Genomic DNA, 24,346 nt, shown 5'->3' with positions numbered 1-24,346 from the left:
TTGAACAGTCAACCAATATGGAAACATGTGATTTTACTTTTGGATTTCGTATTAAATCTATCCAACAAGTTGACTCAAATCAGTGGATGCCGTTTGATATTTGTCTCATTTGATTTTAAGTTATTGTTTCGAAAACTACATGAGAAATATAAAATGCTACGTTCGATTGTTTGCTGAGTTCTTGACTCGCAGCAGTTTTACTATCGAACCTATGACTCTATTTTTGATGTACGTATTTTCAAGAGATTGATTGCAAATCTTCTACTTCATTTTTTGAAAATGTTTTTTTTGCTATATAAGACCGGAATATTCCAAGCGTGTCATTTACGTTACTTATTTCTGAATTCATTATTGACAACAGATGAAAACCGCCCAAGCAAAGGCGTACTTTACTAACTTTACTAAAACACATACATACGAATGCAATAGTATTTTACTTTACTAGTGAGATAATGTGGCCATTCTCTCACTAGTGAAGACCCTTTCCCTCGCTCGTAAAGTAAAACGTCATACTTTACATGTGAAATAATTTGATATCTCGTATCACGATTACTTCACTGGTATAGTAATATACTATTACATGACTAGGGATAAAAAGATGAAAAGTAGAGTTTTCGTGCGAATTTTGTTGATCCGAGGCGAAGCCGAGGTCAATAAACACACGAAAACGAGACTTTTCATCTTTTTATCCCGAGTTATGTTATGGATTTTAGACGCTAAGGGTGTCGAAAGAAATGCTTGAAACATGAAAAGTACGGTTTTCGACGCATGTAGTATGTAAAAACTTGTTTCATACGTTGCATAAAAACTCTTTTTGATTTTTTTTAAATATAGTAGTATAATCTCAGGCGTGAAAGACACAAAGGAAAAAAATTGCGATAGAAGTAATATCGTATTATTCAATGTTGTTTGACTTTATTCAACGTTGTGGCAGGCCTGTGTAATCGTTATGGGTGATACTAAATCGGGCACATTAAAAAGGAGAATTTTAGCTTCACCGTGTTTTGCTGCATTGCTGCATTCAAGAAAGAAAAAAGAAAAGATAAAAATATTTTATTGTTATTCAGCAAGACGAATTTTAAATAGCGACTTCTGTACGAACCACACCACACCCAAAAATATATCATCAATCGAAAGTTGTTTTTAAAAAAGAAATAATTTCCGAATTTAGAAATGGTAATTATGCATCGGAATTGCGGTTTCTTACATAAAAAATATAAAATTTTAGAGTAAAATCGAGAGCGAGAGTGAAAGTGAGAGATAGAAAAAATATATCAAAAATGCATTTAAAAAAGTAAAAAAAATTGTAGAGAAAAATGGTTTTAAATTAAGTAGAATGGAGGCTATCAAAAATTTTTGCGTACGCATTCCATTTATGCTCCAATTTGTAGATAACGCGACAAAACGTAAATTTAAAAAGAAAAAAAAAACAAAGAAAATGCAAAAAAATATTTTTCGTCAATAAATTTGTTTCAGAGAGGACGAGCAATTTTTGAAATTATATTTTTAGATGAGACGTTTTATATAATTTATTTTATTACAAACCAGAGTTTTACGTAACTTTAAGTGCTTATAAAATTATGAATGAAAATTATATTCAAAAATGTTTAAATAAAAATTGAAAAAAAAAAACACTCAACCGACTGAATAGTTTGAATCTACACCGATAATCGCTTCGAAGGAGTGAGTCTTCTGTTCAAAACAGGATAATCCGAATTATTGTAGACAAGAACACACCCAATATCACAATGCTAAGTGATGTTAATTTGTTTGGAAGACTTCGCTAACTGTCTTTTAAGGCTAATCATAAGCTCGCTTGGGACCACCGGCTTAACGTAAGTTCAAAAGTATTCGAATGCTTTCTGAGTACATCATAACTCAAGGTTTCCAAGCAATTCAAATGAGGTACACGACCACCTTCAATCAAATGAACGAATCATTACTGAGGGGGTCGAGGAATACCTCCAAATAAATTTCTAAAAATCAAAAGTCAAATTTTTGATTTTTAGAAATTTATTTGGAGGTATTCCTCGACCCCCTTAACACTTTCCGGTGTGCCTGAAGTTGACAAGTCAGAATAACCGGCAACGTGTTAACGCCAGTGATAAAAAAAATACGAAAAATTCGAGACGAATCCGAGGTCAACAATCACACGAAAACTTTCAATCCCGAGTTTTCAAACTAACTGAAAAGGCTCTGTCCACCTATCCATCTCTCTGCTGGTCTGCCTCTAGGTCGTGTTGACAGTAATCTCCAATTCATGATCTTTTTGGTCCAACGTTCGTCCGTCCTTCTTGCGATATGTCCTTCCCAGCTCCACTTTGGAGATACTATTCTTTCCATGACATCATCGACTTTCGTTTGCTGTCGAATCCACTAATTTATAATTCTGTCTCTGGGCTTAATTCCAAACATACTCCGTTCCATGGATCTATGTGCTACTCCTAATTTATTTTTTGATGATTTTGTTAACTAAAGCACCTCTTTACATAAATAACTTCATGCTGCAGAAGGAGCCATTTATAAAAGATACAAATTAGATATTTCCGGAGGCATTCAAAATTGATAAATTGAAAATATACCGTGAGCATATCTCATTGATTGAATAAAACTCAGAGCGAACGCCAACGAATTCAAAAATAGATTTCGTCTCCGCAATATAAAATGCTGGTTTGTTGAGGTTCCAAAGTAGTTGAGTTAAATTTATCGGCAAGTATACACTATACTGTTTGTAATCGAACGAGGAAAAATGAACGAGAAAACACTGGCGTGCTCTGCATTGATATTGACTTTTCTTGGCATCACGGTACACGGTAATTTCTGTCCATTTTTTTCGATTTAAATTAATTTTCTATTTTGTTGTTCATAGCTGAATTTACATGCACAGAAAGGGGACCATATGCTGATCCCGATTCCGATGACTGTAGATCATTCGTCTTTTGTAATAACAACCGAGCTGCACGAAGTCAGGCTTGTCCTCAGGGAACATACTTCTCGCCTGAGTTGAAAGGATGCTTTAGTAGCTATGATTGTGCCACGAAGTCCATGCCCTACAATACAAACCCTTGCGAAGGGTTTAAGTATGATCGCATACCAGACAAGTTATCAACGGACTGTTCAAACTACTTTTACTGTCAAGAAACGGACGTCTACAACGATGGTGAATTGGTCGAACTTCCACTGGTACGAACCGAGGTATGTGCTGCTGGAACGGTATTTAGTCCCCGAAGTAGATGTGACAGTAACAATAAGTGTTCGCACTACGACTGCATTGAGGAAGGGCAATTCGAGGATCACAGTGGTAATGATTGCTCAACGTTCGTACGATGTTCGAAATATACAAACAGCGAATACGGTGGTAGCTTACTGTACCCTGAGATAATGAGTTGTCCGGAGAATACCAAATTCAACCCGGTCCTGCAACTATGCGACTCATTTTACAATTGCAACGGAATTGATTTTCATGGTGGCATCGATCCGTGTCGCAGTTTTAATTGTTCATTTATTTCGAACCCATACGTCGACGACAGCTCATCGTATATAGATTGTGTATATTATGATAACGTTGTAAAAGCTCACAAGAGAATAATTTTAAGAGAATATTGTCCTGACGATACATTGTTCTCACCTCTTTTGCGTCAATGTTACCACAATTACGACCCGAATGAAACTTGTTCGAAGGATGCATGTAGCACTGGACCTGGCAAATATGTCAATTATAAGTCACTTAATTGTGAAAGTTACATCGTGTGCCGAAATGAAGGCCAAACATTAAGCTTATATGAGCCGTACTACGAAATTCGCTATTGTCCAGAAGGTACACGTTACAATCCCGAAACGCGAAAGTGTAGCAGGAAATACGTTTGTCCTACACCGGAAGAAAATTACTGCTATCCACAGATATCAAAAGCCACTCCACAACTGGCAACGGGGCCAACAGAAGCCCTGCTGCAGCGCTACCGTAGATTGAAGATGTGTCGAAAATCCTAGCTACCTCTCCACACAACAAATATTCGTAATATTAAATTTGACAAATTTCAATAAGTCTCGCAGATGTATGAATCTACTTTAATAAAGGTCTTGTTTTCGCTCGATTCATTTTTAGAAAATTACATACATGGTTTCAGAACCTTGACAACTGATATCTCGCCTAAATTTAGACTAGACAAACGAAATTCCAAAGACATCGAAACTACCCAAATTAAAAAGATTACTTGAACGTTAGAGCGTTTCCAATGCGATATATTCGTTAGAAAAATTCTAATTTAGTGAAATCCTTCATACAATCGCTAAACCGAACTGGTGTGCATACGTTATTTTGCACCAGCTGGTCGCATACAATTCCAAATGGGACCAGCTGGTGCAAAATAACGTATGCACACCAGTTCAGTTTAGCGATTGTATAGTTCTTCGGTTTCCATAAACAAAATCTGGTTTGATTTCCTTAAAAAAATTTAAGATTCTCGATAAATGAACTTTTGATTTGCAAATACGACACTCAAGTATATTTAATACCTGATCGCTGGCTTATCGGGACAGGTTTTGGGGAGAGAAGGTCCCAAAAATGATGACTGGATAACTGACGAAATCTACTAAATACAAGGAGACAGTGCAAATAGCAAAGCATTATAAAAAAAACTATAAAAAATGGGGAGGGTTTTCCGCACACGATGTGTTGCCGAGCTCGCTTCGCTCGTATCGTTGATGAAGAGAGCATCAGGGGAGCCACGTTCCAAAGATTATTTGTTGCAGAAAATTTCTATTGCTATACAAAGAGGCAATGCGGCATGTATTCTTGGAACTTTAGGAAGTAATAGAGCGGATGATTTTTATTTATTGTAATATTTGTTGATTGAAAAGATCGTTTTTTTATTGACTGCGCCGTATGCGAGCAGTCTTTTTTTTCGCTTTGAATAAATAAACGTGTAACTTACATCTAGTGCGCAAAACCCAAAATTTACTAACTAGTCAGCAGAGTAGCTGTTATTTCGAATGAATTAGTTATTAAGAGGTTCCGAGCGTACGCTGAAATTGTAGCATACATTTGTGCGTTTCGAAATTTTTGATCGCTGATTTCTTTTTACGAGAGCCCTTTTTGAAAAATGTACGACCACATTTTCGAGTAAAAATATGTCAGCTTTAAATAAAAATTAAAATTGTCTGTGAAAGTTTCATGTGCTTTGAGAAAACTGAACCGATGCCCCAAATTTGCATCAAAGGTACACTTTTCTCAAAGCACATGGAACTTTCACAGACAATTTTATTTTTTATTCAAAGCTGACATATTTTTACTCGAAAATGTGGTCGTACATTTTTTAAAAAGGGCTCTCGTAAAAAGATATCAGCGATCAAAAATTTCGAAACGCAGAAATGTAGGCTACAATTTCAGCCTACGCTCGGAAGCTCTTAATGCTAAATTTCTGTTTGGAATACATAGCATCAATATCGACAAGTCTACTACCCCTTTTGATTATAGGTATATTTTTAAACAGATTGCTACAGATTCATTTACTTCAGTTCATACAATTATTTTCCTATATAAGGGGGCATGGCATCACACAGATTTAATTGTATATATTCGTCGTTGCCGTATCGTTAACATATGAAATAGCTGCTCGAAAAGGTTTTGTGCCTAAGATTCGTTTTAGGTATTTTCCATTTCAAATTTTACAAATACAATTTGAAAAAATCTCATATATAGGGATTCTTTTGAAAAACAGCCTACCGAAATCGGACGAATTTTCTGGTGGAATTTTTTATATGTACCTAGAAAGGACTTCGACCCTAGAAGCCAAAACTACTATGGATGCATCTACGATGAAATAGAAGTTGAAATGTTTAAGTGACCATATTTCATCGCATATGTATCCAAACCACATAAAACCCTATTTGGCCCAAAGGCACATAAAATTACCTTTCAAATGATATATTACATGACCATGTACGTTTTGTGTACCTCTAGAAATTTCAGTAGAACAGTGTAAGTCTTCGGTTGAAAATTTTAACTGAACATATTTCAGTGTGGATGAATTTTAAAACCAATAAGTCACTATTCGGCTCAATAGTACATGTGATTACCTTCCTTATGATACCCCACACAACCCTGTACGGGTCGTGTAACTGGAGAAATTTTTGTAAGAAAAGAGCAAGTTTTCGGTTTTTGATCACCTTTCCACACAAGCTTAGAAGATTTTTTTTGATCGTGGCTTTGACTTCTTGGGTACATTTGAAAAAGTCCACCTGAAAACGCGTCCAATTGCGGTAGGCTGTTTTTCAAAAGAATCCCTCCAAATAGTTCTGATTGAACCAAGTCAAATTAAGAAAAAAAAAACCTGCAACAAGGTGAACGAACTGTTACATCAGCTATGGTGAATTTAAATCATCTAACGGGTTAAATTTATCGAAAAAAAACTTGATTTCAATCTGTTTAGTAAAAATTTGTTTTTTTTTGTCTAAAATGAATAATTTGTCAAGCCACTAACTGACTGGCTCACCAGCCATATGTCTGGTAAGATGTCTTTGTTATATATGCTTTGATTTGGTAAATTAATAAGAATTGGCTACTGCATTAATGCATTTTCGTTATATAATGTTCGTATTAAAATTGTATGGACGTAAGACATTATATAAACTGAAAAAAATGTTTATTATCCTTAGAAGACATACAAATGGCCTCGACTCGCATGTTAAATACATCGTAGGGCGTCATTTGAGTACCTAGCTTTTTATTAAAGGTTTAACGATGTCGTTTTAAACATTGTAGTCCTTGTTAACAATTATTTGACCATCAAAATGACATTAATGGTATGTGATTAAAGGCCAAATTTTGTGGTTTCGTAATTATGTAAACTGTAGCTGGTGTTTCTCCAGATTTTCAGCTTAACATGCTGCAATGCGTGAGACTTTAAAATGGAAATTACATCTGCTACCACTTAAGACAACATTTCCATGATTTTTTCGCTATTGTCCCCTTGTTTCATTCGAATTAGATTAGTCAACTAGAGTATCAAAAGTAAAGTAAGCACCTCTGTTATAACCTTTTACAGACATAAATCATTAGCTTCTTCTTCTTTTGAACCAAGTATATTCAAAATCTTTTACTTCACTTTAATGTAACACACATTTTGGTATAAATGACCTAATCAAGCAAACACAAGTGTAAATCATAGCCGTCGTTGGTCGATTTCATTTGTTAGAGTCTTCGGCTATTGTCTTATTTTATAGCAGAATTCAGTTAAAAATTCTTTATTAGTCTTTGCACAGTTAGCGAGTGATAAGTGATGCAATTTGTTTCAGCTGATCCAGATCCACTCATACAAACAAAAGTGCTCGGTAAACTTGTTTGTACGGGTGAAATACTTACATGATTGCGCGTGATAATGTTAAAACCGTTTGAAGACTTTAAAGAATTTTCTTTGTATAAATGGATCGCAGAAACGCAATGTGTCACTTATTTCTTAAGTCGCTGACTGTATCATTGATACAGTGTGTCAATCTATCTATATAGAGAGTAGAGAGTAGAGAGTAGAAGGTTATAACAGTATGCTTCCTGTTTGCGAAAGATCATATATAAGACCAGGATATCATTATATCATTTATAGATGACAGAGACATATATAATGGTTGTACGAGCCGACATCAGTAGAATAAGATACGAAAAAGAAATTCGACTTTAATCGTTTTCCTTCCTTATTCCTTTTTTTACGTGCGTACTAATTGAATGCCCCCCTAATAGAAGAAATTAGGCAATGGCGGGAATTGGTAACAAAAATATTGATGAACTATGATTGGTTGGAAAGTAGAGGCGGGCTAGAAATGTGCATGTGTCGTAATAAAAACAGGGTAGATTTAGGTCGTGCTCCCATACTTTTGTTTACAGTTAAAGTAACATTCATCGACAAATGTAATGTGAGTCTGAGTGGTGAAAGAAACGCAAACTTTTCAACTACAAGAAAATACCTTCGCGGTTGCGCAATTTTCTTTAAAGAAGACATTCGATGTGTGAAATCTAACAGGTTTGGTATACTGTGTAAAATATGCGTGAGATTCTGAAAAACCCGTTAGAAATCAGTGATTGAAAATGTGATAATTTTACATCGTTTGCCATTATATCCAAGATTACCTATAGTCTCACGCCTGCGGGTAAAATAGATATTTTAGTGGTGGCTTTAAGTTATTTCAGTTCTAGTCTAACTTCACGTGTGCAAATACATAGGCATTTATGTGGAAAGTTTAACTATACGAAAGCAGATTCTGTGCATTAGAATCTAGAACAAATGGAAGCAAATGTTGCAAAGGTTAGTTAATAACAAAATAAAGATTTTATCCATAAAATGAAATATTAGTGGTAGTTAAAGTGAGAAAATTAATATGAAAGAAATGATGAAGGTGCTGTTGGTTCATTAGGACCTGGAGGAATGTTGTTCTTAAAATTTAATCTAACAATAACCGTTGCTTGACAAAGTGAGCGGACTGTCTACTTTGTCTTCTTTATCATCACTAATATAATGTAAGTTACCTGTTACCAACAGTGTTTTACCTTCGTGTACTTTTACCTGTATACTCATTTGTACCTTTCCAGAGTTAACTAATTTTTGAATTTTATTCTTGTGTCTTGTTTGAGTTTACTAATTTTCATTCTGTTTGTTTGACGATAATCTTCATCGTCCTTGTGGGGCGCCCTCAGTGCATTTTGTTTTGAATTTCTACTTTTTTTTATCGTTGGTCGTCATCAATGCTGGCCCAATTTTTTGATTCCCGTGAATGAGTGCATATTGTGGCATTTAGACTTCAGCATAGAATTTTTTTTTGGAAAGTCGAGAAAATCCAAAAAATTTGAACGGTTTTTTCAAATTTTTCATGACTTCTCGATTTTCTTAATTTCGAGAAAATTGATGAGAACAGAAAAAAATAAGAAAAGTCCGAGAAAATCGATAGAACGTTTCTCAAACATAGGCTAAGATACTTTGTTGTACTTTTGACGAAATACAAACCGTACATTTGTTGTGAAGTCTTGAACTAGGCAAAACATAGTTGGGATAACGTGACTGATAAGTTAGTAAGTAAGCACAAATGTAGATTCCAAAGAATTATCTCAAAGAAAATTCTGAAAAACCCCAATAAACTCAAACCTATATATAATGCAAAGAGTACACTTACCACGAAATCACAGAGGGTATTATGTCGACAAAGGCTGTCGGTGATTATCATTAATTACGTTTTTAATATTCAAATTACATTAATTATCTTTACATATTAGTGGACGTTACTCGTCCCTAAATTTTGTTTTATAACGAAGAGTACCTGTAACCGTCTTGCATTCTATGGAGAAAATCAATATGTGTAAAAGGAAACATCTTTTTTTACTTCACTGTGGTTCGAATAAGCTTCGATAATATGCCTACAATTTGTCCACGGGGGTGAATAGTCACTTATTTAATTATATGGAGCTTACGGTTACATGTAAATTTCAACACATAAATAATCGTTGATTGAGTTGGGATGTCCCAATCATATTCCAATTTTAACAGTAGTTACACAGATTTGGGCGTGTTCACAAATTGAATTTTATAAAATTGGTTCTCCATTCTTGGTCCGTTAATTAATCAGAATCAGTGTGATCCTTCGAGTCAGACTATGACAACCCAGGAACGTATGCTGCTTCCGGCGAAGTTTGATCCATCCATCTATGATCCAACGGAACCAATCCACACCGTAATTACGGTATTTAAAATATGCGGAATTTGGCCAATCGACTACAGATTTCGGAAGTTGTATCTATTCTACGGATTCTTCTTTCAATTCGCTTTTACGTTTGCCTTCTGTGGATTCAAGCTGCTCAATTTCTATTTTAAAACCAACATGGACCTGGTTACAGTCATCATATTTGAAAGTTTGGCGGAGATTTCGCTCTGGGTGCGAGTCATTAACTTTGTCATGAACTTTGACAGCATTCTGCATTGTCTCAATGTAGTCAAATCGTTCAAATGCCGCGATGGAGAGGAGTTGAACTTCTACAGGAAACGTCTGGGGCTATTCACGAAGGTTATGCGATTCTATGTGGGTTGCGCATCGTTTGCATGCTTCTTTTCACTGGTGGCTCCATTTTTCGCGGATAAACCGATGTTAGCCTATCCTGCCTGGTATCCATTGGACTGGCAAAATAACACCACCCATTTTTGGATTGCTTACACTTACCAATTTGTTGGAATTTTGTTTTTAGCGCACACTTTAGTGCTGTTAGAGGCATTTCATATTTATCTGCTGATTGCCATTGGTGGACAGCTAGATATAATCGCTCAAAGACTTCGCGATATCGGAAGCATGTACAGAGGTCTGCCTGACGTTGCTAGACAGGAGAAGACACTCATCTTTTTTGAAGACAGCATAAAAAATTTTGAAGTCATTTCTAGGTATATTTCGTCTAAAAAAATTTTGTTATCAGATGCCAATAGGAAGGCTAAAATATTTTCAGGCTTATCGACACAGTCGAATCGCTATTCGATATCCAATTCTTTTATCAATTCATCTGTAGTGCGGTCATATTTTGTGTAACAGCATTCAAAATCATGACGGTAAGTTTTGTGCATAATCATTAGGTTGTTGTGTTAGGTTGTTATGAATTTTGAGAGGGTTATCAATCCAAACGAAATCTCGAAAAAAAAAATTTAGACAAAAAAACAAGCGTCGATATCGATATCTGATCCTTCTCGTAAAAAAGAGAAGGACTGAGGCCTCGATTACATTTCTTTTATAATTATGAAAACCTGAAGTGTGTGACGAAACTTTTACATCTGAGTTATCGGTTATCAGGGCTTTATGTTGAAAAAGATTCCGAAAAAAAAATTCAGAGTTTTCTCGGAATTCTGTCAAAATTAATCGGAATTTTCCAGAATTTTGCGAATCAGAGTTCTCAATAATAATCCTTTTCAGTTTATATCTCGCTCGATTTATTTGGCTGTTTGAAGCTTAGACAAATTTTTATAATTACTCCTTAGGTTCGAAGTGATTAAAAAAAAAATTATTGTCATCCTGGTAGTGACCATGCTTACCATATTTTCTTGAATTTCCTAATATTTTTCTAGATTTTACAATTTCTTTTGCTTAATTTTCCAAAAAAAAAAAACGGAAAAATAGAAAATTTTTGTAGAATAGTAAAAGTTAGTGAAAATAGGAAAATTTGGAAAACTCAAGAATATATGAAAATACTGGAAAATAAGGAAAAATGTAGGAAAATTTGGAAAAATAGCAAAATAGGAAAATTCGGGAGAATAGGAAAATTCGGGTAAATAGGAAAATTCTAGAAAATGTGATAAAATTGGAAAATATGAAAAACTTTTTCCCAAAAATAGTTATTGTATTCTACACAGTCATGAAATAGCTGGACAGTAGAAAATACTTTAGAAACAGCTGATCATCTGTTATTCATCTGTTATCGACACCGAAGACAATAAACGATTTTTGTTGGGTCAATCCACTCTGACGAGTTCTCTCCTTTGTAGCTACTGGTCTTTGCACCTCTCTTGATTTCTTGTATTCCACAACTGATGAAGTACAAGATTTTGTAGGTACGAAACACCAGGCGGTAACTTTAGAGAAAGAAGAAACCGACTCAATGATCTCTTTTACGACATGTCTGTCATTTATAAAAGATCAAGACAGTTTTCGGTCATTATGTGAGCATATTCATAGAGATATAGAAAAAGCTTTTGATAACGTTTTTCGCATTTTTTTTCAAATTCCAGACAAACATATCCGAAGAAATAGTTTCCGTCTCATTTTACGTGAGCTTTTCGGCAACAATGATGAACGAAATCTTTCTGCCCTGTTATTTTGGTAACGAACTTACATTGAAACGCGAGAAACTGTCGTTCGCCATTTATTCATCAGAGTGGTTCGACTTGTCTGCAGCATTTAAGAAAAATATGATCATCTTCTTGGAAGGATTGAAACGGGTTCGAATTTTGAAAAGCGGAAAGATTTTCACATTGTCGCTGTTTAGCTTCTTGACGGTAGGTTTTTGGCATTTACCGACGCTGTCATTCAGTTAAGGCCAGTTCATACTCGCATACATTTTTGCGATATATGCGACCATGAACTGGCCTTAATGTAATAATATTTCAGGTGATCAACCGTTCTTACAGCTTGTTTGCTGTGCTTAGAAATTTTATCAAGTAAAAATGGCTGCACCGAGATAATTTACTGTTATTACGTGTTACTGTCGTGTTACGTGTTGGTTTTTTTTTCTTCACAAAAAGAGGGTTTAAAATGATGTCATTGCAATCAAACTCTATTGTAGGGTGTAAACACCTATAAATGTTATACGCAACGACGTGAGACAAAACACCACCTTCGATACCTGAAACATCTTGTGTCTCTGTCGCTTTTAGCGGAAATCATTATATTGACGTATCCTAATTGTTGTGTTTAATAAAAGAAATGTCCCATTGCTGTCTGCAATTACAGTTTTTTTATATTTCATATGTGTGCTGGGTGCAGTGGTGTTTTTTTTTTTGTCGACAGATGGACTATGAACGCGGGGGAGGAGTTGTGAAAGCCAATCGTCCGTTATTCACGGGTTGATCTTGAATAGCTAGTTTTAAAATGGTGAGTAACTGGATGGCATTTTTCGCTTTAAATGGGACAGAATAAACCTGTGTTAGTCCTCGTTAAAAACAAAAGGTTGTAAAATAAATAGTAGTCACACTCGTACTATAAAGAATATGGAACCCTGTTGTAGACATTAGATGTCCAAGAGGCCAAGGTGACAATCCTTGTTTTAGAGAAGAATTCTTGGTTATTTATATTTGCCTTAATTTTTTGAGTTTTGGTGAATTTCCTCGAAATTAAGAAAATCGAGAAATCAACACAAATTCGAGAAAACCGGTAACATTTTCTAAATTGTGTCGATTTTCTTAAATTCGAGAAAAGTTTTTTCGAATTTTGTAAAAAAATTATCGAATTGTGGGATTTTTTTCAAAATTATCTTGATTTTTCTTTAACATTTCATCACTGCGTATGTTGAGAAGATGTTATTTTTCACACTATTAATTAACGAAAATATTAACCACTTAGTCGGCGCAACGTAATTTAAACATTTACTATATCGGTGACAGATTTGCTCGCTGAGCAAAAAGAACACTTTGACAAGATCCTTGCCACAGTGGCTCAGAGTTGTCCCGTTGAAGCTATTATTAGCACAAGTTGTTGATATGACTAAAAAACCACTGGCCTGAATAGAAACCGCGCTTGTTTTATTTGTATGTTCGCTATTGGACGTTTATTATTTTTTATCGGTAAAGTTGAATAAAAATATTGGTCGTTTATTAGTATCCATTACATACTAAGAGTATAAGAGTATATTTGGTGTTTTCGTTATTATTTATTCGCGATTGTGCCATGAAGACATCATAACATAACATCGTATTGAAAAAAGAGCCTCGTATCTCATGGACAATACCTGTCGAATGAACCAATGGCTGTTGGGGTCATCTAACTACCAAGTTTCTAAAAGATTACCCCAACGAGACCATGTCCATTTCAAAAAATTCCATCTAATTGAAAATATATATTTCCCCACTGTAGGGTGAAATCAAGTTTCTAACTCTCGAATAAGTGTTCTTGTTCCCTATGTGTTTATGGCCAAAAGAAAATATAATTCTTAGCAAGTAAAAGACGAAATGTTCAAATGTTGTGCTACGTTTTGTGGGTATATTTTCATAGTAGCTTATCACTGAATTTCGAAATTTCCATTCAAATTCTAATGATGGCAAAACTTTTATTGTAAAATTGTCAAATTACTAGTTCAATCAGAAAATTTACTGCTGTCTCGTGTAACGGCCCAGTGGAAACGACTGAAGATGACTAGACCACGCTAGTATCAGACCGCCACTGGAACCGGAGGTCGAAGCAGTAACCTTGTCTCACTCTCGCTTCACGCGACCCATGGGTAAGGGAAGAGCTTTGAGCTCTGTAGTGCGCTTTCTGTTCTCTTCACATAGCTCGAACGCGAATTTGGAACGAAGCTGAATCACAAGTTGTGAAATCAAGTTTCTAACTCTCGAATAAGTTATCTTGTTCCCTATGTGTTTATGGCCAAAAGAAAATGTATTCTTAGACCATAACACGGGTAGCAAGTAAAACAAAATATTCAAATAGTATTTAAAAAATAAACAACATATCATAAGTCATCTAATCATCTAATCATCTGTTATCAACAGCAACGACGAAATAAGCTATGAACTGCCACTAATGAGGTCTTAAATAGCAAAATCTATGTTAAAACAAATGAAGTAAAAGATTTAGTAGCAAGCACTAAGCGATACTTTGAATAAAAAGAAGTAATAGATTCAGTAATTATAATTATGAACAGCGATAAGCTTGCCGCTTTTAAAATGATGGGCCTCAGAGCGGTCAACGAATTGATCAAGAAAAGAAGTTTAATTGATTGAGAACCCAACTTTGGATTTTTGTTTCCTATCCACAATGAAATGAACAATCAATGATTTAATCATGCCAACTTCTACAGGCGTCGTTACTGGCAGGGACGACAAAAATAAGAGAGTGTAAAACGCACGTTAAAGTAATGAAGTATCAGAACGTAATTCAAACGAAGTATTAGACTCGGTAACTGTAATACAGGACGAGATGAATATTTTTCGCTTAACTTTAAACAACAAAACGTGTCGTTCCTTGCAACATGCAACTAAAAAATATAATAAAGAAATTTTCCTTAAACCAATACACAGCGTAGGAAATATGTTCAATTGGTCGTTTCGGTCAACAGTCTTTGAGTTTCATCCTCACTCGATCCCATATCGGAGGCAAATTCGACACGATTCTTACGATTATTGTGCTTTAGGACGAAATGACTGGAGGTTCTCTTTTGAAGCATGAATCCATCGTCATCTGTCTGGTTACATTCGCTTAAGATTTCCATCGAATCAGGCAGAATGGGAGTCTGACGGAAAAAATTGGGAGTCAACTCTTTAGCAGAAAGGACATATTATTTTAGGCTCACCCCTGTGGGTAGATCAGTTTGACTTTGATGGTTTGAGGTTTGTTTCGTTCTCGCGGCTTTTCTGTGTGTTAAGACTGTCATAGCGACTAATATTGCAATCTATGAAATAATATTGTGGGATTGCCAAGTAAGTTAGCTATTAGTTGACGACTACTTTACGGCTACCTGTAGTAAGAATACTATGGCCACCACAACAAATATGGCCATACAAATGTCGTCTAATCGCTTTGAAAATATTCGAAGGCAACCTTCCTCATTGATCAATGTCATATTGATAGTCGTAGGCAATTCAATCCAATTTTGTGGCGATTTCCCATGCACATTGTTTCCGTAACAGACACTGTCTTTCTTACAGCAACTGTATGGTGTTAGTGATGATAGATCCGTGGCACTAAAATTATTTAATTTTATTTCAAGTTTCCTCGTATTTGACAGAGTTTCTAAACCTGCCAACGCTGGAATTCTCATCCTGATTAATCATCCAGGCCAATGATTCCCAATCTTTAAAGCTTGCGACACCGCAACATTGTTCATTGAACTGGAAACTATCCCAAATCAATCGCCATTCCGGATCCGTATAATAGAAGTCAATGCCGCGAAATAGAGTCGACTCTATGGTTTGCTTAAGAAATTTCCGCGATCCATTTATCATGTAACTGCCAAATATTCCGTTCAACGATGCAGTAAAGATAAAGAATTGCCATAACTTTAACAAGCTGCTCAAGTGGCTAGTGTACGCGTCTGATAATCGTCGCAACAATGGCAATCCGCCCATGTACGATAGAAAAACATTACAGCCGAACAGTTCGAACAGGAACAACTTGATGTTGATTTCATTTTGTTCGATTTCGGGCACATAGCGTCCGAGTAAATTCTTGAATTGTTCACTTGCTACAATGGCCATCAAGCCGATGAGAATTTGTATTGTGACGAACACATACAAGCACGGAACTATACAATTGCGGATGGTTCGTTCATAACATTCTTTTATTAGCATCGAGCATTTCTAGGATTTCGATCGTGACAAAATAAATAACAAATTTTCAGACACACTAAATGGATTGACATTTCGGTCTTTGGGGACGTAACTTGCTTCGCTTTCTAGTATACTTGATTTTATCTCACGCTAGTTAAATTCAAGGGTTTGAAAGAAGATGTTAAGACAAGCGACTTAACCTGTTCTTTCAAATCCTTTGTTAAATTACCTTTCACAGACGGCATGAATATCAACAGTATAATTACAATATCTGTTACTCCTCGTCAGAAGTGTGTTTTCGACACAAAATCTCTTACTTCAACTTCTTTAGCATATGCTTTGCCATAAATTACCACGTCAACCACATACATTATCGCCTACACTTTATTCTGAATTCAATTAATTGCCAGTTCATAAGAAAAAACGATGCAGTTTTGCATTGTCTTATATCAGAGTTGACCTTGGCACCATGATGACGTCACTTATTTTCATGAACTGACCTCTGGTGACTTCTAACTTGATAATAGCTTAAATGCCGAGTGTTTAGAACAAAGTAGTAGTTGACTTCAGGATCAGACATTTTTTTGGATGAGTTACCATTTAACCTTTTCGAAACGACAGACGTATCGCAATATAATCATTAAAACTGCTACTTCCTTTGTTTAAGCTACCACATAATGTTCGAAACAAAATCTTTTACTTCATTTGTTTTAACATTTATTGCTTCACATAGCCGTTTCTTGAAGGTGTAAAACAAATAATTGAAACACAGAAGACTTTACTGGACGAATATTTATTGCGTGTTGATTGACTCGAGTGCCGGTAATCTAATGAATCTCTATTTACAAGTATAGGAATAAGATAAGCGTACAAACATTTACATGTGTGATTTGTGATTCATGATAGAGTAGGAGGCGAGCTCCTTCCAAAGATTATTCCCTTGAAGAACGGGACAATACAAAAATATGGAAAACTTTATTTCAATTCATTCTACAAAAATTATGTCACACAAAAAGGCTTTCGTAAAAATAAATGGAATTTTTCAGAACGAAAATCGTCAATAACGTCCCAAAAATAGAATATTCCATAATACAGGATAAACAGGAATTAAGGAGAAGGAACATCTCAAATAAAAGCTACGCATATTTTATTGATCTCGAAAAAACTTACAAAATCAGTATTGAGGTATAAAAGAGTTTTTCAGGCTCCTAAACATGGCCGGACGGCTGAAATTAGAAGTACTTGAGTGTTGTTTTCCAATGTAAGGTATCATTTAGGAAAAATAGATTAGAAATGAACAGTGAAAATGGATTGAAAGGTGATGAATTTTCCAGGTCACATTTTGGGGATCCTTAAACCGACTTCACCAAAAAAGGTCTTTCATGAAAAATCGGTATTGTGTCGTACTTCCCCGAACAAAAGAAATTTTTCAAAAAGATTGTGTGGTCTCGAAGATATTCGACTTTAAAAGTGCTTTTCCGGCTGGAAAAATAATTTTTTACTTTACGGAAAACCTTTTGTTCCACAACTTTTCATGCCAACGACATAAGTAGCTGAATTATAATGGTCTCCAATTGTGAGCAGTCTATGGTCATCTACTTTGGAACGGTATTTTCCTTAGAAATCGCAATTCGAAATTTTTGAAATCTAAGTGTAATTTCGAATTCTGGGTACTGGAGCGAAGCGAGTGAAGTTCTTTTCGAAACATTATACTATAAACAAAACGGCTTTTTACTTACGTGATAATTTTTGAACTCTTTACTAATATGCAAGAAATATCGTTTTTAATACTGAAAAATATTTTATTGCTGCCAACATTTTATTACATTGTGTTAAACCAGCTGTTGTTTTATGCAATTTTAACCTTCCACAGACGGCAAGTGTATATCACCAACTAAATGATCAAATTTGTTACATCTTTTGGTCTAAGCATTTTCACGAAATGTATGCAAAATCTATTACTACAATAATATAAAACCGCATAAGAGAAATAGCTCATCGCTTATTTTTGTCGTCAATAATAAATGGTGTAGCCGAAGCCGTCCGTAAAAAAAGTTAATTTTATGTAAGTACATTTTTACACACTTCCGAAAAATGACTAGTTTTTGAGTTTGTGTTTCGTTCTCATTTCTTTTGTGTGTAGGTTGGCGTAGAGTGTGAAAAATTTGTGTAAAAATTTAATTTCTATTTAGTCGAATCGTAGCCTGGATGTTTCGTTGAAGGACGATTTCCTCGCATCGGCCAGTTTATCTTCGACCTTTGGGCATCGGCCAATCGTTGTGTTATATTGACCATATTGGCATGTTGGACGACTACATCGTCTGTCCTCAATGCACCTGTAATGTTTTAAGAGAAAGGTATAGTTAGATTGGGAAAACTGTTTTATCTTTCTGCCATTTGGTTAGGGGACATCCATAAATCACGATGTCGACAGTTATAACTCGAGATGCTTGGGAAGTTTGGAAAGTTAGAATGCTCTATCTCCTATTAAGGGGTGGTATTTGGGATGTCGGTCACACATTTGACATATCAAAAATTCATATTTATGGAGTTATCAACAATATTAAACCTTTACGGCAACACTGAAATGTGGAAGTTATTTATGGATGTTCCCTTATACGGCTTTCATGGTACAGAAAAAGTAAAAATATGGCAAATGTTTCTCTCACAAACCATAAATGATCATTCGTAAATTACGTAACTCTGTCATCATTATTGAATCTTTAATAACTCTCAATATACCACTCTCTAATGGATATTCAACTTGGTAGAGTTCTAACTTTTAAAGTTATCAAAGATTCAATTGTGATGACAGCCCTGAAATCTTACCGTCGATTTTCTATGGAAAATCCATCCATTCCCCTTTTCAACCAATCACAATTGACATTTTCCGGTTCACAATCGCATCGACAACGGGTTTTCGCAAGTCCTTCATCTTCTTCGGACTCGACACGTTCGTGAAAAACTGTAAAGTGCCTCACACATCGACAGTTATTTTCGGTTACCGTTGACGAACTGCTCGCCGTGGTTGGTGACACATGGTACGGATTGTTGCGGTGCAGATTCGCCGGATTGTGTCTGCTTAAGCAATGGCATTCGGTGTGATTGATGAAAGTTAGATATTCAACGGATGGTTCGCGTTTCTCCATTGTTGAGACCTGTAAAATGATTAAAGTTTGGGATTTGAATTTCATCGTAATCTGGTTCTTCGTAACTCTCGTTCTGCGTCTCAGACCAATTATAAATGATTCATAATTCGAAATGACTAATCAACAAGACAATAATTTTAATGAACACAATTTTCCTTTACTCTTAAAAATCGATAGTTTGCTTCTATTTGAAATTGAATATTCATAGATCGTGGTTCAGTATTTTTTTTTTAAATATTCACACTTGTGTTCCACTTAATGTGAAAATGCATTTTGTCTATCAGGTATCTACTTCTCAGAAAATTTTATTGTTCGAAATGTCTGAACAAATATCATCGACATCATAAATAAGTTGATTTTATGAATGTGGTTTGATTTAGGAGTTTCATCAACCTATCCTAATTGCATCTCTTTTATAGGTATTAATTTCGCCATATTATAGTTAGATTAAGTTGTTTGCATAAATCAGATGAGAAAATTGTTTTTTTTGCATCACCTTGCGTTGGGGGTAAGTGGGCTATAATTTTAACAGACAAAATAAAAATACCCGAGTCATAACTTCGCGTATATATTGTCTGTATGGTAAAAAATTACTGGTCAAAGAGCCAGCCTGACTACTGAGCCTGAAGGGTAGAAAAGGCGCCTTAAGTGGGCGAAAAGAGCTTGAAATGACGTTAACATAGCAAAATGAATTAAATTACAAAAAGTGCAATTATAATTTTCCATGCTGGCCAACCCGGGCCTGGTTTTAATGAACAGAAAACAATGTTATTTCTACTCAGGCATAGCACTCTAGCTCCAAGAATCAACACCTAAAAGTAATATCTCTTTGGAGTATCTTTTATCCATTGCATATAGGCTATATGTACTATGTTAGATATGTTGCGTCTTTTACCTGCATCCTGTCTGTACGAACGAAATGAATAGTACACTATGATATTTGCCTCCAAAGTTCAATGTTAAGAGTGCTCATCCCTTGGCAAATTTGTAGCCTACATTTGTGCGCAAAAATATTCGTTTTTTGATGATTTCTCGGAACCATTTATTTTTAAGTAAAACCATTAGAGCATTGGTTTGTAAGTCATAATTTTAAGCACTTTACACATTTACACATTTTGCAAAGGTTTCTCCAAGTGGGATAAGTTATCAACCACACACCAATTTTTCCTTTAAAAGTAACACATTTTTGCGAGCTTAAATGATTTTACTTTTTCAAAAAAAAATTTGTTTCAGAGATATCATCAAAAAACGAATATTTTTGCGCACAAATGTAGGCTACAAATTTGCCAAGGGGTGAGAGCTCTTAAGCTAGAGTGTGGTGTTACTAAGGCCATTTAACCTTTAAGAAAACATATCGCCATAAAATGATAATTTAAATACAGTGTCTTTAGTGTTTTAACATAAAGTCATTACGTTGTGTCAGAAAAAAATAGAAAATGATGACACTGTAGCGGTCAATATAGGATCACTTCTCGATCACTAGAATTGAAACTACTAAAATTTTTTGCCACTTTAGAGGCTCTCATTATACTTGTGGCAATTCAAAAATTTTTGTTTGTTTTGTGGCAGATCATATCAGAGAGGCTAAACATCCGTTAAGAAAATCTGTTCTAGTGCTTGGTTCAGTTCTATGTTATTAAGGATTAGTTTTGAAATGATTGAAAATAAAGAGAATCCGTCTTGATTCTCGACTGGCATCAAGCACCATAAATGAAGAGAAAAATACAGAAATGTATAAATGCAGAAATACAGTCCATAGCGGTCACTATAGTATCATTTATGTTTAAGCATGTATTTTGATCAGAGAAATGCTCTGATAACCAACGTTCGACAGGCTATCGTACGCTTCGGAATATCCGTATTGATAGGCCTTTTGAAGTAGTTGCAAAACTTGTTGCAAAAAATATTTTCCTTTTACGAATTTTGCAACTTCTTTTGCAACTACTTCAGGCGGGTGTATTGATAGGAAAATAATCAGATATAAATGATCATTTAACTACTCACTCGAGTGAGTAGTTACACGCAGACAGGGGATATGCCACATTAGTTCCGAATGTTCCGAATGTAAGCACTGTCTCGAGGAATGAAAATGTCGACCATCCACTTCCATCCCATCTTTTCGTTCGCTGGAGGCTCCAAAAGATAATAATAAAAACTTCGTTTTTTTTCATTTTTTTCTTTGTTTTACTGTTTTATTTGAACAAGCAACATTTGGATTTTCTACTTTTAAGATTTACGCAGTCGATAAAAGTTATTTTATCAGAAACATGAAAATTAAATTTTCGGTTTCGATAGCGACAAATAAATGCATTACTGGTACTGACATTAACTTCATCACAAAATCAAATTAAATTCGAATTAAATTGTATAAAATTGACTTGAATACAATAATACACATGGAATGGCACATGGGACACGTATATTCATTTACGTATAGATATGACAAAGATTACATAAATGGACGGCAACTAAAAAATTCTAAGTTTCTATCACCATTTCGGTTTAATTTCATAGAAATTCCACTGTTGATAAGCACTTTTAAGATCACATTTCACCAAAGACAACTTCTTCGTTCCGGGATGAATGCCCAAGCATTTATCATCCTTATTGTGATGCAAAGTTAACGTCTTCTCGTCATATCTCCACGGTCCATCAACCGTACCCAACTTACAAACAGCCAACTGAATTCCATGCTCATCACCCTCAATGCATCGTTCACCGTTGCTTAACTGTCCCGCCGAATTCAATCGCATCAGTTGAGTGACCCCTAAGCCGTTGCAATGGCGCAATTCAATTGTAGATGGTGGATGTTGTCCCAACATATCCATACATTCCAGATTGGCCACCGATCGTATATCGCCCCAATGTAAATTCGGCGGAAGTTTGGGATATTTTTCGAACACATCGTAGGCAATATTTTGCATGTACCAGTCGAAACTTTTGCAGTTCAAGCGTTCTTTCAATTCCAACTGACGGCTGATGTCGCCCATATCGGTGAATTTGGCCAGTGGTTCGCGTGTGTAGAAATATTCCTTGTACTCCTCGTCGAACCACGTCTCGATGACTCGTTTGTAGTTGATTGTGATCAAGGGACCTTTCTTCTTTTCCGCTAACTTGCCGAAGTTGTACGGCATAAAGGATCGATAAACGTGTCCAACCCGAGAGCACGGTACCCATTCAATGCTGCCACCACACTGCCAAATTTTAAAGCTCAATTCGAAATTTTCTCCGCCCCACACTGTTCCGGAATTGAAAGATTAGTTGTGATTAGAATGTTCACCTCAAAAATGGTTGTTACTTCACCAACCTAACAATCCTTCATCATAAGCGCCTAATTCTAAGAAGTATTTACGGTCTATTGCGAAAAGTCCGCCAGCATGGGTAGGACTGCGAAACGGTTCACTAGAATGAAACAATTAGAATCTCCTTCCCTCCATTTTCTGCACCAGCAACATTACTTACCTCTTGTGTTTTCTTCGACTCTGTTCTCTTTCCGGTACCAAATTTTCTTTGTAAAGCATACCCCATTCGAATATTCCTCGATTGAGTTGCGCGCTACCATACACCGGTCTATACTCAAAATTCTCCGAATCAATTCCGTCAATAAACGGTACGGTCATTGTTCGACGATCACGATAAATTGGTGCCAACAGTGGAGGTAACCAATTTGTGTTCACCTCACAATGAGCGTCCAGGAAGAGAATTACCTCGCCCCGTGCTTCTCGTGCACCCGTTGATCTGGTACGAATCAGTCCTTCACGCTCTTTGTTCCGTATCAGTCTTACTTTGCCGTTGTAATTTTTAATCTTGGAGTCTAATTCCCCCTTCAGATTCTCTTTATCCGAAAAATCGTCGACCAGCAGAATTTCGTGCAACAGGTGCTCCGGTGTCCTCTTCAGTATAGAGTGTATGGTACGTAATAGTACCGAAAGTCCTTCGTTGTGGAAGACAAGGATTACCGATGTCCTAGGCAAATCGTACGGATAGACCCAGTGGCGGCATTCTGGTGCTCGTGTGTCCACAATAGACCGGTCCAACGAAATTTCGTCCGAACACACCATATTCATGCCGTACTTGGAAACTGATTGTGTGGCATTCTTCTTTTTCTCTGCTGGTAGAACATAGGCTTTGCCATTTTCACCGGGACCTTTTCGTGATTCCAAGTGTTCCGGTTCATAGTTACCGAGGCCTGAATTTTATTCATTTTTCGATAAAATAACATTTAAAGACAGACCATGACTGAACATACCTTCGGCCAAGTAAGGTTCGTTGAGATCTCGCCCGAGATGTTGTTTTTGAGCGGGAATATTGTCAGTACTACTCCTTGCCCAATTAAAAATTAAATACAAAACCGGTACGGATATCAGTGCAAGTACACCGATTTTGATGTAATAATTATTGTCCCGACGACGATATTTAACACCGGAACCCATTTTTCTAACACGTATTAACTCTGCAAAAGAACAAACCTATCTATCTACCTATCCAATCATTTGTACCTATATTGCGTTGCCAATGAACCGATAAAACAAAAACCGGATAGTTATATATTCGTTGTGCATAGATACAATATTCTTAGTATATAGTAAGACTATCATTGACTTTTGATTAGTGCCGACGTGTCTCACACACTTCAATGATATCGTCTTCTTCAGTTCAGCACACTCTTATAGAATTTTAAATTTAATCGGAATCTCAATATATTATTCTCAAATACATATTGTCGATTCTGTTTTCGCTTTCAGTGTGACGATAGCACGTATAAATTTAGAGCACTTACAATTTCTACATATAAATGACTCATAACATTTTTTTAATTATATTCATTAAACTTATCATTTTTGTTTATTTATATTTTGGCGCCTTGCTCACAACAACACTGTACGACGGTACTATGTAAGTACATGTGTACATCATTGTGTATTATGAGTGTCTCTCGCGTCTCTCCGAAACATCTTAACGAGCTTTAATTTCTTACGTCTCTCTCATATATTTTCTTCATTTATCTTTTTCTTTGTATACGACTTTCTTAAAACGCAGTGATGTCAGATCGAAATATTTTCCTGAATAGAAAAAACCGAATTAATAGTCCGGGTGCTTAAGTCACGAGTTACTTGTACAAAAAATAGTCCCATGTGATAGTGTATGAAAGCGTTAGGTATAAATTGGTAGTTCCAGTAATTTTACAGTATTACAGTTTTT

The 24,346-nt window shown here is 35.6% G+C and overlaps 4 protein-coding genes and 1 long non-coding RNA gene across 6 annotated transcripts in view; 2 read left to right on the top strand and 3 right to left on the bottom strand.

The window, feature by feature from the left end:
* Positions 1-632: 632 nt before the first annotated feature.
* Positions 633-1,440, top strand: LOC119078677. The gene is made up of 2 exons (XR_005088042.1): positions 633-777; positions 1,043-1,440. It is a non-coding gene; the product is annotated as an uncharacterized LOC119078677 (long non-coding RNA).
* A 1,165-nt stretch (positions 1,441-2,605) lies between these two features.
* On the top strand, positions 2,606-4,088 carry LOC119078673. The gene is made up of 3 exons (XM_037186332.1): positions 2,606-2,813; positions 2,870-2,949; positions 3,343-4,088. Exons 1-3 carry the CDS (start codon positions 2,750-2,752, stop codon positions 3,988-3,990), a joined length of 792 nt encoding a protein of 263 aa, XP_037042227.1. The 5' UTR covers positions 2,606-2,749; the 3' UTR covers positions 3,991-4,088.
* A 10,596-nt stretch (positions 4,089-14,684) lies between these two features.
* On the bottom strand, positions 14,685-16,080 carry LOC119078670. The gene is made up of 4 exons (XM_037186329.1): positions 15,466-16,080; positions 15,185-15,410; positions 15,020-15,118; positions 14,685-14,959 (listed from the first exon to the last, which is right to left on the bottom strand). Exons 1-4 carry the CDS (start codon positions 16,014-16,016, stop codon positions 14,762-14,764), a joined length of 1,074 nt encoding a protein of 357 aa, XP_037042224.1. The 5' UTR covers positions 16,017-16,080; the 3' UTR covers positions 14,685-14,761.
* A 2,078-nt stretch (positions 16,081-18,158) lies between these two features.
* Positions 18,159-24,346, bottom strand: part of LOC119078655 — a 56,371-nt gene continuing 50,183 nt past the window's right edge. For both annotated transcript variants that reach the window (XM_037186253.1, XM_037186252.1), the window contains 2 exons: positions 18,825-19,153; positions 18,159-18,331 (listed from right to left, as the gene is read on the bottom strand). In XM_037186253.1, the coding sequence (XP_037042148.1) occupies positions 18,184-18,331; positions 18,825-19,153 (477 nt within the window). In that variant the 3' untranslated portion in view covers positions 18,159-18,183. The remainder of the gene's footprint in view (positions 18,332-18,824; positions 19,154-24,346) is intronic.
* On the bottom strand, positions 21,305-23,893 carry LOC119078654 (N-acetylgalactosaminyltransferase 7-like). The gene is made up of 4 exons (XM_037186251.1): positions 23,394-23,893; positions 22,607-23,333; positions 22,452-22,546; positions 21,305-22,382 (listed from the first exon to the last, which is right to left on the bottom strand). The coding sequence occupies exons 1-4, from the start codon at positions 23,575-23,577 to the stop codon at positions 21,634-21,636; spliced, it is 1,755 nt and encodes a 584-aa protein (XP_037042146.1). The 5' UTR covers positions 23,578-23,893; the 3' UTR covers positions 21,305-21,633.

This window comes from Bradysia coprophila, unplaced genomic scaffold (assembly GCF_014529535.1).
Source record: "Bradysia coprophila strain Holo2 unplaced genomic scaffold, BU_Bcop_v1 contig_297, whole genome shotgun sequence".
NCBI classification, from domain to species: Eukaryota; Metazoa; Arthropoda; class Insecta; order Diptera; family Sciaridae; genus Bradysia; species Bradysia coprophila.
Note: the sequence above shows the minus strand (reverse complement) of the source record. Positions and strands in the feature narration are given on the sequence as shown.

Excerpts from the sequence above, each read along its gene's own strand:
- LOC119078673 (XM_037186332.1), top strand. The coding sequence starts at position 2,750 with ATGAACGAGAAAACACTGGCGTGCTCTGCATTGATATTGACTTTTCTT. Across the intron at positions 2,814-2,869 it reads TCTTGGCATCACGGTACACG|CTGAATTTACATGCACAGAA; the intron begins GTAATTTCTGTC and ends TGTTGTTCATAG. Across the intron at positions 2,950-3,342 it reads CATTCGTCTTTTGTAATAAC|AACAGCGAATACGGTGGTAG; the intron begins AACCGAGCTGCA and ends TCGAAATATACA.
- LOC119078670 (XM_037186329.1), bottom strand. The coding sequence starts at position 16,016 with ATGCTAATAAAAGAATGTTATGAACGAACCATCCGCAATTGTATAGTT. Across the intron at positions 15,411-15,465 it reads GAGAATTCCAGCGTTGGCAG|TGCCACGGATCTATCATCAC; the intron begins GTTTAGAAACTC and ends AAATAATTTTAG. Across the intron at positions 14,960-15,019 it reads AAACTGATCTACCCACAGGG|ACTCCCATTCTGCCTGATTC; the intron begins GTGAGCCTAAAA and ends TTTTTCCGTCAG.
- LOC119078654 (XM_037186251.1), bottom strand. The coding sequence starts at position 23,577 with ATGGGTTCCGGTGTTAAATATCGTCGTCGGGACAATAATTATTACATC. Across the intron at positions 22,547-22,606 it reads AGTCGAAGAAAACACAAGAG|TGAACCGTTTCGCAGTCCTA; the intron begins GTAAGTAATGTT and ends GTTTCATTCTAG. Across the intron at positions 22,383-22,451 it reads TTATGATGAAGGATTGTTAG|TGTGGGGCGGAGAAAATTTC; the intron begins GTTGGTGAAGTA and ends ATTCCGGAACAG.